Source organism: Biomphalaria glabrata, chromosome 3 (assembly GCF_947242115.1).
Source record: "Biomphalaria glabrata chromosome 3, xgBioGlab47.1, whole genome shotgun sequence".
NCBI lineage: Eukaryota > Metazoa > Mollusca > Gastropoda > Planorbidae > Biomphalaria > Biomphalaria glabrata.
Window position 1 is genome coordinate 2,444,704 of NC_074713.1, and position 17,713 is coordinate 2,462,416.

The following is a 17,713-nucleotide window of genomic DNA, read 5'->3' on the forward strand; positions in this document are numbered from 1 at the left end:
AGGGATATCTGATATTGTGTTGATTGTTCTGGAGTAGAGTATACTTGTATCATTTTTCTGTCTTTAGGGGGTTCATTGGTTAGGTAGTATGTCTTTGATATTAAATAATATTTCTATTACTATTGTTATATTTTTAGGTTAATCACTTTTCAATTGTTTATGATTTAATACTTGTGAATTATGATAACTTACAAATAAAAACATATAAAAAAAAAAGCCCACAAAAGAGGCAAGATGGCCCATAAAAGAGGCACATATAGAGCCCAAAAAAAGAGGCAAAGAAAAGAGGCCTAAGGCCCAAGGATTCCTATGATGATAAAGCTAAAATTGAATAGCGCAAATTCTGAGGTTTCCTTCTAAAGAAAAAAAAAAGAATTGAACAGCTCTACGCCGTACAAGCTGTTAAATAGCTAAAAGAAATAGCTAAAAGAACTTCCTTTACTCCAATAGCACTCAATCATGACAGACAACACTTAATATAGGCTACGTAGCCTTAGATATAAACAAAAATATGCTGTTCATCTGGCTAGGAAATACAAACCAGATTTTATATTCCTACAAGAATCCTGGTCGTGCGGTTTGCGCGCTGGACTGTCGTTCAGATTTATCGATGGTCCAGGGTTCAAACCCTGCCCGCTCCCATCCCCCGTCGTCCTGCGGGAGGTTTGGACTAGGAAGTTGATAACCTAGGAAGTAATTATCTTCAACTCTGAAGGAACATCCGAAACATGTAAAACATTTTACAAACAATATAGACCTATTCTAGGTAGGCCTACACAATACAAGACACGCAAATACATGTTAGATAAGGGATTCCTTGATGGTTGATTCAGTTTAGGAAACACACAAATATATATATATATATATGGCTAGGGGAGAATCATAATATTTCAAATTTCAGATAGATTTAAAATAGTCCACACTTTTAGTGATACTAGGGGTAGAATAGTTAAAGTAGTTAAAATTAAAATGGAAGAACGCACATTTCAGACTTAAATATATTACATATATAGGTATTTATAAGTATATGGCTCATTTACTCTGGCGAACATATATGCACGGTAGGGAAATAAAATATAGGCTCATTTTTGGCATGACACCTATTAAACGCAAGAATGTCAATATTTTAGAAATCTGTTGTAAATGTAAAATATGTAACAGGTCAGTTGAAGTGGAAGAGAAACATTTGTTTCTAGATTGTCCGATGTTTTCTAAGGTTAAAAAAAAAAATGTTAAAAATCTGTTGGGTGCTAATTGTGACTCAGGTGTGGATGTCAATTAGGCGATCGTTTTAAACAAGGTTCCCAAATTACGTAATAAAGCTCTTGGGAATTTGAACCTCATTATTTTGGCAGAGAATAGGATACTTGCTTGGACTACTAGACTGAAAATTACTATGGATGTGTTGATGGTCTATTTTGTTGATTAGTATATATGTTAATGGTGTATGCGAGTCAATAAGACACAACAACAGAATGAATAAAGAATATACTTGATAACGCAGGCTGATAACTTCAATAATTTAATTAACAATAAAAAAGGGCACAGTCCTCTGTCGTCACTAGCCTAATAGCGTCGTCCTCTCAGGCGTCTTGTCCGTTATTCTTCTTGTTCCGTTCTCCTACTTTTTAAATTACTCGTCACGTCACTATGGAAAAACCCGATTAACCTAAACTTCTACGCGCCTTGTGTCATTACAGATGATAAACATTTCTTTCCTGATGGCCTTGAGATTATATTTAGACAAATTGTAGACTTTCAACTAGTGAAGTTATGGGGAATGTCAAGGATGATATAGTAAAGGGAAAATTTGTGGGTCTGAATATTGGTGAATGTATAGGCTATATATGTGCGCTTGTGGTTATATGTATATGTATGTAGGTATATGTACGATGTAGTGTATGCGGAAAGGTAGTTTGTGGGATTTATATGTAGCCTATGTATTTTTTTTTAGTATTACAGAAGTGGTTTTCTAATTGCAAATGTATTTGACTTGATGGGATTATTTACATAAAATAAATCTTGGCCTTGTATGTATTTATATGTGTTCTTGGGTAGTCACTTAATGTGTTGGACTGCTCCCTCAGAAGTCTTCGACACCTTGTTTTGTATCCCTTTGGGTCAATGTGTATATATCTAAGATGATTGTGTGAATATATCTATGTTTGGTATGTGGGAGCGGTAATGCATATATTAGGGTGTAAATATTGGTGTGTATTTACCTTTATTCTTGGTTAGTTATCCTTTAGTTGTTGATATGCTAATCCTTGTAACATTTTTCTGGCTCTGATGGTGTCAATAGTTATGTAGTATATCTTTGCTTTTTAATTATAATTGTTATTATCATCATTATTTTGTTAAGTAAGGGTTTGATCCAATGGAGGTGTTACATAGCAAAGAAGGTTGGAGAGGCTCTCGGACTATTTGAATAAAAAATTAAATACAAATTATTCACAGGTACTATATTTTATCGTTTCAGTCTGTGGTGATTCTAACAGAACTCCATGACCTCTCGGTGTCAACTGGTGGAGATAAGTTGTCCCGGGACTTCATTGGGGAAAAAAATTATCGCCAGACCAGACAAACCGGAAAGAATAATCAATGTTTGATTTTGTATAGTCCTCTAAACTCCTTATGAGCTCACTGCAATGCTGTTTGGCCTCAGTCTTGGGTTGACGACAAGTTAACATCTGGAAGCCCTACCGGTCTGTCCACTTGTGGAGTTCCGCAACGTGATGTCCAGGAACATTGTTGATTAGCCCAGCTTTGGGTGTTGGACATAAAAACATCAGAGCAATAGGACTTCAGGCTGATCTCTCAGCTGGTAAACGATCCAACAACATCATTAACTACGGTATGAATAATTTTGGATCTTCGCTCTTTGTAATGAACATGAGAAACTGATCTTGTTTTGACCGCTCGCTAATGCTCCTATATCTGCTACTATGACTTTATAATTGATGAACTCCAGCGAGTATATTATAATGAACAGTGTATTTGATCATGGACTATATTCAACTTCTCAATAACCTTAACTGCTCAAAAGTAGACCTATTATTTGCGCATATATCTGCGACTATGACTTTATAATGGATGATCTGCAGCGGGTATATTAGTTTGAACAGTGTAAATGATCATGAACTATATACAACTTCTCAATAACCTTGACTGCTCAACGTGGATGCGTTAACCCGTTTGTCTTGTGTGTTATTGTAAGTGAAAGTATAATCTGAATAAACAAAATTAACTTACTTTCATGTTGTGTTAATGAAATAACGAGCCGCATCACTGACATAAATAATAAGAAACATTCGGTAATATGTTCTGCTTATTGTCCAGTAGGCCTACAAAATTGTAAGCGCAATCAACATTGTGTCAAAATTGCTGGAAGTGAGCAGCAAGATCTACATAAAGTTGAAAATCAACTGAAGATCTAGATTGAAGTAAATCATTGAAGAATTACTTTTAGAGACTGTTGAAAAAGTAGCTGGATCTTGGGCTATTGATGCAGTTTTTGTTTTGTTTTGTTTTGCTCTACACGATTGCGGAAAGTTAAAATGCAATTCGATGTGCCAACTAAAAAGAGAAAATTCATGAGAAGACTTTTAAAATCAACGTATTTTACCAAAATATTGATGTCATTGTTTCTCAATACCATGTCAGATTTCATGGGCATACAAAATTGTCGCCAGAATGTTTAAGTAGTTAAAGCCCAGTTTCATTTCAAGTGCAAACGGCAAGAGCTAGATGATGTCAACATGCTTTCAGTCTCACCTGACCCAGATGATATTGCTATAGAATAGTGTTCAGAGATGCAATCCTTAAAAGAAGCCTTTCATAACAATATATCAAGTCTGTGTTCAGTACGAGATTTGGCTGTTTTTGTTTTTTTTTTTTTTGTTTTTTTTTTCATAGACAACTACATTTTATCATCAACTTCTCCAAACATTTTCACATCATGTACTTGTCATTTCTCACTGGTTTGTTCAGCATAGCGGCCATGTTTTAAATTTCAATTGATCAAAAATTAGTTTAAAATTTCTATGACACAGAGCAGGTTGACTTCACTTGGTGTTCTTTCCTTTGAGAAACAGACAAAAGCTTACAAACAGATTACTGACTTTTCTGCTTAGAAGCCAGAAAAGTGTTAGTAAATAAATGTTAGATCTATTTACTGTTAAATGGACGTAGAATCAGATAATAGTTTGTATCAATGTTTAAGTTTTACACCTAGAAATGTTTTCGGAATGTAAATGTGTATAATGGGAAATATAACTCTTCAAACATTTCTATATTCATTTGAAACACCTTTAAGTTGTTTAATTCTGTTAAGAAATTGTACAAACATTGACTTTAAAAACACTATTACTTTTTTGCAGTCCTAACTGAATCAAAGTGAATGACATAAATGCCTACTTATAAAAGGTAGGCTACTCTACTTGTATTGGAATGTCTTTTGGTAAATGCGCCAATACATTCAGATTGTCACAAAATACATCCGTCTTATTATGGGAGAAGGGGGCCCACCGAGAATATTCTTAAACCTGGGCCCACGTATACCTTGCCCACTAATAATAATCTTTGTTTATAAAACAGTGGTTCTCACAACTCTTTAGTATAGCTTTGATCTGGTGCTCTGTGGGATGCAACTGAGGCTCTTCGAACTCTTCCACCAAACACTTCCTCCAAATGTCCCTGAGCTCCTTAATGGGCATACGCTGGAAAAAATCTTATACAAATAATCATGTTGAGCTGGACCGACAACAAGCGTAATAGAAGGCCTGTACACTGATATGCGACGTGTCGCAAACCCGTGGGCAGTTTAGACCAATAGTTTGTTGCCACATAATATCACAGATCTGCCATCCCCCGTCGTCGTGCGGAGGTTTGAGCTAGGAGGTAACCTTTTTTGCAGTCCTAACTGAATCAAAGTGAATGACATAAATGCCTACTTATAAAAGGTAGGCTACTCTACTTGTATTGGAATGTCTTTTGGTAAATGCGCCAATACATTCAGATTGTCACAAAATACATCCGTCTTATTATGGGAGAAGGGGGCCCACCGAGAATATTCTTAAACCTGGGCCCACGTATACCTTGCCCACTAATAATAATCTTTGTTTATAAAACAGTGGTTCTCACAACTCTTTAGTATAGCTTTGATCTGGTGCTCTGTGGGATGCAACTGAGGCTCTTCGAACTCTTCCACCAAACACTTCCTCCAAATGTCCCTGAGCTCCTTAATGGGCATACGCTGGAAAAAATCTTATACAAATAATCATGTTGAGCTGGACCGACAACAAGCGTAATAGAAGGCCTGTACACTGATATGCGACGTGTCGCAAACCCGTGGGCAGTTTAGACCAGTAGTTTGTTGCCACATAATATCACAGATCTGCCATCCCCCGTCGTCGTGCGGAGGTTTGAGCTAGGAGGTAAATATCTTGAGAATCTGAAGGACATTCCGAAACATGTAAATCTAGATAAAAAACACAGAAAATCTGATAATTATAATCATAATCATTATAGATCTACATCTAGTTATTTATTCGAGTCAGTAGTAGCCTACTTGTATATACTGTTTGAAACTTAAAAAGTTAAATATACATATTTATTCATACATTTAAAAAAAGGATCACTTTCTGAAGACCAAAAATCTACATCTAGATTTTATTTTTTCAAAATTTTATGTATACTAAACAAGTACACATACTAGTAGATCTATAACTACTAGATTTACTATCATTTAGAGTCAAGAGCTATTCTAGATATAAGTGAAGTAATAAAAAAAAATTGTAAACATCAAATTGTAAACACACCGTCTCGTAACCTCTCTTTGACCCATGTACATGGTCCTTGACATTATAATTTCGTACTTTTGTTGACAGTTCGTTTTTCTTTTCAAGTGAAACTGGCTAGAGGATCCGAAGGTATTAGAGTCTATAATTATTATAATGCTCAACTCATAGATCTAGATCTATCTATAGATTTCTAGATCTATGTAGTACATATGAATATAGGATTCTAGATCATCTTATCTTAAAGATCTAGACGTTACTTCAAAATAAAAAAGATAACTAGATCTATACTCTACGTCCTAACATAACAAAGTAACACGGTAGAGTTACTAAGAGTAGGGTAAATCACTGAGTTCACTGAGTAAATGACGCCACTCGAACCCCTTCAGCTTCAACTTCAATTAACGAAATAATAATAATAATTCAAATTTCAATGCTTCATCAGTTCATGTTAAGATACTTCTCGAACACCCCACAGTGTATACTTTTAAAAAATTCGCTTTTATTTCGATGGTTATGACGAAACTAGTCAATTCCTATTGTGCATCATCCACTTCTTTATAGTTTTGACACTTTTAAAGACTTTTTAGTTTCATTTATACCTGAAGTCTGAAGACAATTTTTTTCTTCAAAGTGCAGCATTGGTATAATTTAATAATAACGTCACTTTTGTTTACCTCTTGGACTTGGGAAGAAAGAAGTAGAATAGGTCACGGGTAAAGCCTGGTAGGCCTATTCTTTTTTTTTTTTTTTTTTTTGCAAATAGAATCTAATTATTTTTTAATGTTATCTTTCAAAATAAAATGTAATGTAATGTAAACTATACTATAGGCTAGATATTAACTATGTATATGTGTAACTGTGTGAATCAGCTATTTTTGTTTCACCGTAAATGTGTTGTTGTTTTGTGAAGAAAATAGATTTACATCACATGCCCAAGTTGTACCCATTTTAAAATCATGATTTTTTGACTCGTTGACTTCAATGATTAATCATATGAGTAGAAATGGCAATACTAAAAGATACAGTATTTTAAAATTAAAATGTCTTTGGCAGGGAAAGGATGGGGGGGGGAGACAAGACGTACATCTTATTATCTTCTTATATATAAGATAAGAAGGTGATTACGTCCTACATATTCCTAGATATTTAATATATAAGATAAGAAGGTGATTACGTCCTACATATTCCTAGATATTTAATATATAAGATAAGAAGGTGATTACGTCCTACATATTCCTAGATATTTAATATATAAGATAAGAAGGTGATTACGTCCTACATATTCCTAGATATTTAATATATAAGATAAGAAGGTGATTACGTCCTACATATTCCTAGATATTTAATATATAAGATAAGAAGGTGATTACGTCCTACATATTCCTAGATATAGATATTAGATTCCATGCTCTAATATAGTGGTTCTCAAACTGTGGTCCGCAAGACGACCAAAGGAGGTCCTCAGAAAGATGAAAATTATATAACATTAAAATAACTTCTCTAAAAGCCAGTTTATGTGATTGGATAATTTGAATAATAATGAACTCACCCCTAACTACCTTTAATATGTCTATTACCTATGACCTAAACCAAAGATCTGAAACACACTTCACTTGGATATTCAGGAATGGGTAGTGAACTATTGAACCCTTGGACAAGCTTATATCCCAATCACAGATGGCTGCAGACTGATGCAGGAGCAGCTTATTGAAATAGTCACAAACAAGGAACTTAAACATTAGACCAATGCTTAATCACTTAATCAAGGGATACCACTAATTCTGGTTACTAAAACATTTCAAAATGTATATCTTGCTTTATGGGTCATTGTAAGAAGTTTTTGACTGTTTTCCCGTCTTCTCTGAGTCCACCCAGGTCTAATGGGTACCTGGCATTAGTTGGGTAAAAGTAAATGTGGTTGGTCGTTGTGCTGTCCACATGACACCTTCGTAAACTGTAGGCCACAAAAATAGATGACCTTTACATCATCTGGCCTATAGACCACAAGGTCTGAAAGGGGAACTAGCATCTAAACTAAGCTTGTTAAAAAATAGGATGAAATTTGATTTTCAATAGCTTTTTAAGTTTTGGACAGATGGATGAAGAGCACACAAATCTAAAAGTAGTTGTTCTCCACTGGGGTCTCTAATGAATGAACAAGCATGAAGCATGAAAGTAGCGCTATATAAAAGCCCTAATTTATTTATTATTATTTATTTATTTATGTTCTTTAGCTTTCTCAAAACCATAGATTTTTTTAAACTAAATAAGTAAACAACATTAAAGCTTCTTCGTGTGTCTGTTTTCTTTGACTTCAAAAAATTCATTTTCTATGATTTGCAGGTTCCTTTTTTTATTTGTATTTTGATAGAATAATATTCCCTGAATAAGCTACGACTTCATACGTCTGCAAGAAAGATGCCTTCAGGCTTGATTTTCCTCGCTGAAGGGGCAGAGGAGATGGAACTTGTGATTACCGCTGATGTTCTTCGTCGAGCTGGAGTAAAAACCTTTTTTTTTTCATTAGTACTTCATATTTTGATCAAAGTAACATAGAACTTTAATGTCCAATAAATTAACAACCAATACTGTATGAAGGGTAACTCTAAACACTGACTGTACAAAAGTTCTGCTGTTACTATCTGTACCACAGTATAAACTCTGTAATGCTGTAACATACTCTTCTAGCTTCTCTGTCTTGTACTGAACTCTGCTGTACCGGACTGAATCATGAAGTTGTGAAGACACTTGACTCTCTTTATATAGGGTCCCCCAAAGGAACATTCCTGGACCCTTCTATATTTGACTATATGATGAAACTGGCACTAGTTTTGTTCACAACACAGATCTTTCCTGAAATGTTGCCACACGTAATGGTTGACCGCTCGTCTAATGCTGGCCTTGGTAATTTGTCTTAGCTGCTTACTCTCACACAATTGCCCCTATCCACGTCACCAAAGTTACAACAATATTTTAAATGTGTAAGGCCTCTGAATAATGAGATTAAAAGCTGAATAATTTGTTAAATTAAAAACATGCTAAATGTTTTGATAACCTGGTATAAATATTTTTCTTTTAAGAAACAATATTGAAAAAAAATTTCATCAATCATAGCATAAAAAAAAAGAGATAAGTACCTAACAACTACATAAATTTGGTATCAAATTCGAGGTAATTTTACAGAAAATAGAAAATATAAATATATTACATATATTGTGCTCTCCCCCCCCCCCCCCCCAAAAAAAAAAAAAAAAGTTTTAATTGTATACCACAGTTCTGAATAGTTTCAACTTCATCATCTATAAGAATAGTAAAAAAAACTGATCATTGATTAGGTTAGAATTTATCCTGGACTCTCTAGGAGGCGAAAAGAAAAAAACAAGTGATACCAACAGTAGTTTCTATGCATTCTTCATCAATAACAATGGAAGTAGTTCCTTAAGTCAAATGTGAGAATATTCTTACCTCTCTCTCTCACCTGTTCTTTGACAGTTAAGATAGAGACAGTTCGCGTGACCTAATCCATTCTTTTACATTGTCCGGCCAGCTTTTCTTTGGACGACCCTTTCTTTGTGCTCCCTCTACTGTATCTCCAAGGTTGACTTTTAACAGTGAGTCATGACTTACAATATTACCCAACCAGCTCAGCTTTACTCTCTTCTTTTCCCAGTATACCCAGCAATATCCGAAGCATTTACTCCCAAAGACTTAAATTTTTCTTTTAGCCTCAGTGTTTAGTGTCCAACTTTCACAACCATATAGGAGTAGAGAGACGAATAAGAAAGAATATATATTTCTAAGTCTTCATCTTCAGCACTCTTTATTCTGTGATAAAATAAACAAGCATTATAAATGTTGTTCAGCATCACACCTTCTGGGCTATTTACAGTGCCACTTTGACTAATGTAGTTGACGAAAGCGTATTGATAAACAAAACACATGTGAAAAGCAAGTAGTTAACAAGCATTTAACCCTTAAAGTGCCGAGCTGTTTTACAATGAGTGCATACAAAAGGAAATTACAATTTTAATGTTTAGAGGCTGAACTACCACACACGTCTAAAGGGTTAAAAACTCTTATAAAGAAAAATATAAACTTACTATTAATTTCAAGAGCATGTGAAACAGCAATTGTTGGATGAAAGATGTCTAAAAGATAGGCTATGCTTCTGAGAACTGTTGGACTGTCTGTTGAATAGGCACTCTGCAGTAGATGAGTCTTTTGTTTGTGCTATCACTTGCCATAATGAGTTAATTCACATCAAACCTTTTAATAAAACATAAACAGCTTTAGTTATGCTATTAGGATTGTTTTGTTAGACAATGATATAGCAAAATGTTGTATTCATTAAGCATGCATGTCTTTGGCTTTAGTTGTTTTGTATCTTAAACCCACACATATATAATGTTTGCTTAAGATTTGAGATTATTATTATAGCTTTTATATAGCACTACTTCCATGCTTATAGCATGCTTAGAGCGCTTTGGTCCAATCTCATTTGTGGACCAGTGGGGGGAGGGGGTATCTAGGAGTTGGTTTTCCGTGCTGCCTTCAGGCTCAGTAAACGCAACTCTGCCCGAGTCGGTTTCGAACCTTGAGCCCCCTTCTAGGTAGCCAAGACAAGCCAAGTTCAAGCGCACTTAGCCTCTCGACCACGATTCCCATACTCGTTTTATTTTGTTGGGCACAAAAAAAAAGATAATGGAAGCTATTATTTTATCAGTACCCTGTGTCTGATACTATTTCGTTAGTACATACCATATGATTTTCTTGTGCCGTTTTAAATCTTCCTTGATGTGAATGTAATATTATCATCAACAATAAAATCTTGAACAGAACTTTTACTCTACATAGGTAGACGTTGTTATTGCTGGGGTCGCTGGTGATGGGCCAGTCAAGTGTAGCAACAAAGTGACGGTGGTGCCTGATAAATCTCTCAGTGAAGCTGCCTCCAAACATTATGATATCCTTATTTGTCCAGGAGGGGCAAAAGGCTCAGAAACCTTGTGTAAGGTACAACTAACATTTTTAAAAGTAGAATTTAATTTTGTCTTATCTTATAAATTTCAGATGTACATGCTAAAGATAAGATAATTACTTTCTTCCCATATCCATGTGTAAATATCATGCATGTTAACTAGAGATTTAAACTCTGCCAAGTCATATCCTGGCTGATTCAGGCAACCTGATCCATCTTCTGAATATTTGATAAGGTTATGTTTTTGTATTTATAGGCAATGGTTCAGTGTTTTATTGCTCCTGGTACTTTTTAATCCTCTGTCTAAAGCAGAGGTTCGCAACCTGTGGATCGCGACCCCCTTGTGGGTCCATTGACAATTTGCCAGGTGTCGCCAAAGACCATTGAAAAAATGGATTGTTCTTGTCTATTCTTCTATTGCTGTGTGTGTGTGCGGGGGGGGGGGAGGTCGCGGCTAAGTGGGGGATTGTAAAAAGGGTCGCCGAGCATAAAAGGTTGAGAACCGCTGGTCTAAAGTGTCTCTAAATTTAGTCATTTTACCAATGATGTTGCTCTAGATAAATATGGATATTCCTTAGTTATAAATCACATGTCTCTATTTTGCGTCTACTCTAGTTTCTTTAACTTTTCTCGAGGGGTCCCAATCCTATCATTTAACAACCCATGTCTTCTTCTTCTAGTCAGTTTGTGCGCTGCTGAGCTGTGATTTCTTTTGCAGACTGTGCCAAGGAAAAATAGTGTGCTGTTCTCTTCAGATGTTCAACACTGCTGTATAGTGTTGGTTATGTTGGGCTGGAGTGGTAGTAGGGTCTGCCTAAGGTGGATTAGGATGGGGCATTCAAAGAGGATTAACAACCCATTGGTGTAGATTGCAGGTAAAAATTACAAAGAACATTTAATGCTGGCCCTCATAGCTTTCAATTATTAAAATGTTTTTCAGTCTAAAGAAGTTGGTGCTGCGTTACAAGATCAAGAAAAGAGAGGCGGCTTCATCGCAGCTGTTTGTGCTGGTGAGTTAGAGAGAGAGGCGTTTACATTAAAACATCACAATTATTTGTGGAGTTGTTTTTTAGAGCAGTTTTGTTCTTGAAAATTAAAAAAATAAATTTTAATCATCTTGTGCATCAGAAAATGTATTGCTTTGAATCATTCGTTTCTATGTGTGAAAAGAATTTAGTTTGTTCTATAATAATTTTAACTTATACTTTTTCTAATTACAGCTTTTAAGCGTAAAGAGAGATTTTTTTTTTCTTTAGTTGATTTAGATTGAAAAATTTTAGGTAGAAGAATTACTTCATTTAGCTGAGTGAAACTGCTAAGTATTTAATTTATGAAATATTTTGCTGATTAATTTCAATTTGTACTAATCTACATAATTTTTTTTCCCTTCTGTATCATTATTTAGTGTAAATAATTCTTTTTGTGATTTGACTAAGATGTAACTGCTAAATATATCAAAATCTCCAGGCTTACTTACTAAGATTTGTCTTTCTGCCCTGTTCGGCACATAGTGTGCCATGCTCTCTCCACAGAGATCGGTCATAGCTTCCATGGCTTCTTCCCAGTTGGTGCCTATAGTTTTTAGGTCTTTTAAGAAGGTGCAATGCTATATTATTAGTGGTCTGCCTTGTTTTCACTTACCTCATTTTGGCTTATGGCTGATTTGGTAAGCATATTTCATCTTGTCTAAGGATATGTCCCAAACCCTCTCTTAATAATTTGATCAAGACAGAACCTTAATGAATTTTTTTTTTAGACCTACCAGACATTGTATGCATATAATGATAGAAAGACAATTTTTTTTTTCCTTTAGCAAATAGTCATTATTACAAAGTATTTTTTGCTTTGTTTTGATCAGGTTATTTATCAATATTCATATTTTAGAAATGATCAGATCTAAAACTATACCCAAGTCTAGTTATGGTTTTAGAAAAGAAAAACACAAAGCCAGGTCACTTGTTGATGTGTTCAGCATACAGCATCTCTGCTACTACCTCATGTAACTCAAGATCTTAATTCTTTGTGCTTCTCTTTTCAGCTCCCACAGCTCTAGTGGCTCACAACATTGCTAAAGGGAAGAAGTTAACATCTTATCCTGGCATGGCAGACAAGTTCAAAGGTTAGAATACAGTCTAATGTCCAACATATTTCTAATATCATCATAAATCCCTAAATACCTAATGATATGTTCAGGACTGAGCACCATCCTATCTGTAGCTATAATTTCATCTAGCTGGATGCCTATGCGTCTGACAAGTTTTCTTGTCTGTTGTTTTTTTTATCACCCTACCACACTACGTTTAATAAAATGCCTATCCCCCCCCCCCCCCAAAAAAAAAACCCACACTTTTTGGCCCTTGTATGTATATTCATCACATAATTTTATTGGCATCCTGTAACGGATGCATGTGTAATAAGATGTGACTTGAAGTATTTCTAACTATTTTGACAATTCTAGATGTGTGCGTACCTTGTAGGATGTATTACAGACGCGAGTTTAAAACATGAACATTCTGTTACAAAGAATGAACAGGATCAAAGGCTAAATAACCAAGTTAAATGCAGATGAACAATATAAACAATCTTTAATACAGAATGGGCCACAGTCGAGTCCGTCACTAGCAATGATGTTACCCCTTTGAAAGTCTAGCAATAACTGTTTATGTACTTATTTGTAATTACCCAGATGAGCTGAATTGTGGGAGATCATTTGAGGTGGTTTTTCTGCCAGAAATTGAATAACCAGTTTAAATTACTATTCTTAATTTTTTTCAAGTACATTTTTTTTTATTTGTTGAAAGAATGAAGGTTGGCAGTCATTGGACTTTCAAAAAAAGGGAATGTTATAATGCATATTAATGAAATACATTGTTCATGGTCACACACAGGCAATAAGTTTTTGTTTTACATGTTTATTATAAGTTATGTTGTCTCTATTGAAAGTTATGTTGTCTCTATTAATATAACCCTGACTCCATGTTGAAGAACATGTTTGTTTCACAGATTACAAATACTTGGAAGAGAGAGTGGTGGTGGATGGAAAGCTAATCACGAGTCGCGGGCCAGGCACCACTTTTGAATTTGCTCTGGCCATCGTAGAGCAGCTGGTAGGAAAAGAGAAAGTCCAGTCTCTGACCAGTGGTTTGGTTTTGAAATGAACTTCTTTTTTCTTTTTCTCTCTTCACTATTGTAAATGGTTTATAATTTGACGCAGTGGGGTCAAACGGATATTGTTTCCATTGTGTTATAGGTTCAAAGCTTTTTTTTTTAACTGATTGTGTTTTGTAAAGCATTGAAATGTCAAATTAGTGTGTGTGTGTTGTCTCCCTTCTTTCAAATATTTGCCAGACGTGCAAAATAAACTTGGTCTACAAATTATATTTGTTTTCATATCTGTTCTCTTGTGTTTTACCTAAATGTGTTTGTTTGTCAAAAGTCAATTCATGATGAATGCTAAAGAAATATTATTGAACATAATTGTCTTAATAGTGTAATAGGTCTGCTTGATGAATAATTGTAAATTTACAGTACTGGTATTTACCATTTTGGCACTTATTTCAAAGATTATTTACTACAATATTTTATAACAGCTGCTGTTTCTCTCAATCCACCATAGGAATATCTAGCTGTAATTAAATTCCATAAGTCGGATGTTAATAAGGTAGCCAACAATATGAATAAGTTGGTGTTTTTTTTTAGCAAATCGCAAGATAGAAAATTGATGAGAATTTTGTTTTTTTCATTTAAGGATTATTAGCAAATAAATATGGTCTAAGATACCCATTGGTACTTCTCAAGTAGTGTCAAGTTTGATAATGCACCAAGAACAACGCATGTCAAGTATTTTATTTCTATGTGTAGGGAATCTTGACTATTTAAAGGCTAATCGCAACCTTAATGAGGAACGTAAGTGTTGTCAAGTTTTCATATTACAAGGAAAGATCTTTCAAGGCCATGGCTTTTACTGTTAGCGTCTGCTTCCGGTCCGCTGTTCTTTTCGACTAGCACCGTGTTTTCTCCTATTGTATTCAATCGGGAGAGCTAATTCTTCACACTTCCGGAACTTCCATACGATTGTAAGAATCGCAGGAAGACAGCGAGGGTCGTTCAACAATCCAAAGCGAGATATTGCAACAGGGAATGTGCGTAGCACCAGGGCCGGTCCTAACAATTGCGGGGCCCTATGCAAAACTGATTGCGCGGGGCCTAGTCTGGGTGGGAATAAGGATAATAAGTGAAAAATTAAGATTTTGTATTAGAAAATAAATTCGACTTTGCATTTTATTCATTCTTTACTAAGTACAAAATTGCGATCAAGTTAACTTTACTTTACGAACCTTGCAACCTATGGCATATTTATATGCCAGTGACTATAAAAGTAAATAATGTGTAGGAACTTTCGGTTAAGGGGAAATATCCGATTATTACATTTTTTTACACGAAAGATGACGTAGGATAGGCGTTTTCGTAAGAAATGACACCCACAAATGAAAATTTTGTCTATTTTTCAGGAGATTTTCATGAGTTTTCATGAAATTTTAATAAATGCAGGACTTTTCCAGGAATTTTTCGTATATATTTTTGCAATTAATAATCACACATAGAATTAGCGCGGGGCCTATGAAAGCGCGGGGCCCACTGCGACCGCATAGGTTGCTGTGGCCCAAGACCGGCCCTGCGTAGCACCACACATACATTTGATGAGTAGACGTTCGACAACCGTACTGAATATCCGTTCTATTTTCCTTGCATGTGCTTGCTGCGTCGTCCTTTGAATTTCCAAAACGCTTTTTTTTACGTCAATATTGCATGGCACCAGAACTCTCAGAACAAGTTCTTTCAATCCAACACCAGTTGATACATGACTTTATTAAAGCCAGCAGTCATTTAGTCACCCTACCACTAGGAACACAATGAATAATACAAGAGCAGACTGACTCTACCAAAGATATCAAATGAAAAGATCAATATATAGTGAAAACATTCCCACCTCATTTACTTCTGTGCTGAAAACAAGCTTAGTTTGCCATTCTCTCTGTACGATAGGTAGACCTAGAGAGGAGGTTCCTAGCAATAGAATTGAGATGCTGTAGACAGATTCTAGGTAGCACACACAGAGTTTGAGTTTAGGCACATCGGCACAATTTAGGCCATGTCGTGCCCGTAATCCTTCACACACACAAAGACCGCATCACAAACGAAAAGATTACAGAAAGGATCGTACCCCAATCCGATCCATTAACTACTGTCAAAAACCGCAAAACTAAAACTCTATGGCCATATCACAAGGTCCTCGGGGCTCGCAAAAACCTTCCTTCATGGAACAGTACCAGGAAAAAGATTAAGAGGCAGACAGAGAAAGCAATGGGAATACTAGACGGGTCTTCCACTGAAAGAGATTCTATCAAAGGCTAAATACAGAAGAATGGAGAAAGACGGTCAACAGATCTTGTGTGGTGACCCAACGGACCAACAGACCAAGGGATAGGTGAAGGGTGATGGAATATCGTCTGCCAATAATCTCGTCCTCTTAGAATGACGTCTTCTGCTTTTGGTAACGGACTCACTCATTTTCTCTTGTAAGCAAGCAGCCTAATAAGCTCGTAGTTAAGTCACGATTAACCAGTTTGTCATCAAGGGTAGGCCTGTAAGTTAAGTCATGCTAAACCAGTTTGTCATTAAGGGTAGGCCTGTAACTTAAGTCACGATTAACCAGTTTGTCATTAAGGGTAGGCCTGTAAGTTAAGTCACGATTAACCAGTTTGTCATTAAGGGTAGGCCTGTAAGTTAAGTCCCGATTAACCAGTTTGTCATTAAGGGTAGGCCTGTAGGATGCTTAAATTTCGCTACCTTGATCGCTTGGTCCAAACATTTCCCGATAATTTTAACATCAACAATATGTTCCATTATATTTCTCTTCTTTCTGACTTGATCGCGTCTCAAACCATTGACTATATATATATATATAGTCTATGTCTCAAACACGTGATTTGAACAGTTTGGACAACAGAATCGTCTGTTCTCAGGAAATAAGCCCAAGGAAAAATTGTATGGTCATCTTACTAATTATATAGGTACTTCTATTCTTTAATGAATATGCCGTCTATCTTTCAATTGTTATATGTGCGCTTAGCAAATGCCAAGCAACGAAGCAAACATTGCAAAGTCATGTTTTTTCATACCACACAATCAGGCAGCAATATTTAGTTGGTGTGTAGGCCTATACAATTTAAGAAATTTTGGAACAGACATAAAATAGAGCGGTGATTAATAACAAATGATTATTCACATTTGACTAGAGTAACACCTTTAGTAAAATCACTAAATTTAGAAAGCCTTCAAGATAGAAGACTCAAAAGTAAAGTAGCAATTATACACAAAACACTGAACCATAATCTTCAAATACAAAAACAAAACCTAATAAAATACTCAAAATACTCAGAAAGACACAAAGATAAAGGCACATTCCTCGTTCCTTATGCTAGGACAAATTTGTACAAATGCACCTTCTTCCCTAGTGCTGTTAGAGCATGGAATGGGTTGTCGGAGCCAGCCAGGAAAGCCAGTGACTTAGCAGAATTTAAGTCATTGGTTAACATGCATGACTAGATGCATGACGCCTAGGACGTAATCATCTTCTAAGTAACGTCTGTATTTTATAACATAAGAAATAAACGACGATTTTTTTAAAAACATTAATAAATATTCTTGTCTTCCGAAAAAAAAAAGGTATTCATATAGACTAGTAAGTTTCTATAATGTACATGTAATATTTATAATTGGTAGTTTGAACCGTGTTGATCCATAATTTAGTAATTAATATGTCCATCCCTCAAACTGATATCTTGTTAGGCTACATACAGACGTTACATTGGTTCCGTAATGTTGTTATCAGCCATTTCACTTGAAAATCGCATGGCAAGAAAGAGTTAGT

General features: G+C 35.4%; 1 protein-coding gene across 3 annotated transcripts; it reads left to right on the top strand.

Annotated features, from left to right (window-relative positions):
- Nucleotides 1–5,827: 5,827 nt before the first annotated feature.
- On the top strand, nt 5,828–14,157 carry LOC106054229 (protein dj-1beta-like). Of its 3 annotated transcripts, none has more exons than XM_013210007.2 (6): nt 5,828–5,930; nt 8,173–8,303; nt 10,656–10,814; nt 11,720–11,789; nt 12,818–12,898; nt 13,783–14,157. In XM_013210007.2, exons 2-6 carry the CDS (start codon nt 8,220–8,222, stop codon nt 13,935–13,937), a joined length of 549 nt encoding a protein of 182 aa, XP_013065461.2. In that variant the 5' UTR covers nt 5,828–5,930; nt 8,173–8,219; the 3' UTR covers nt 13,938–14,157. The 3 variants fall into 3 exon arrangements, with proteins under 3 accessions (XP_013065461.2, XP_013065462.2, XP_055880259.1); XM_013210008.2 differs by having other exon boundaries at nt 5,831–5,930; nt 8,145–8,303; XM_056024284.1 differs by lacking the exon at nt 5,828–5,930 and adding an exon at nt 6,453–6,524.
- Nucleotides 14,158–17,713: the final 3,556 nt, after the last annotated feature.

Excerpts from the sequence above, each read along its gene's own strand:
- LOC106054229 (XM_013210007.2), top strand. The coding sequence starts at position 8,220 with ATGCCTTCAGGCTTGATTTTCCTCGCTGAAGGGGCAGAGGAGATGGAA. Across the intron at positions 8,304-10,655 it reads ATGTTCTTCGTCGAGCTGGA|GTAGACGTTGTTATTGCTGG; the intron begins GTAAAAACCTTT and ends TACTCTACATAG. Across the intron at positions 11,790-12,817 it reads CATCGCAGCTGTTTGTGCTG|CTCCCACAGCTCTAGTGGCT; the intron begins GTGAGTTAGAGA and ends TTCTCTTTTCAG.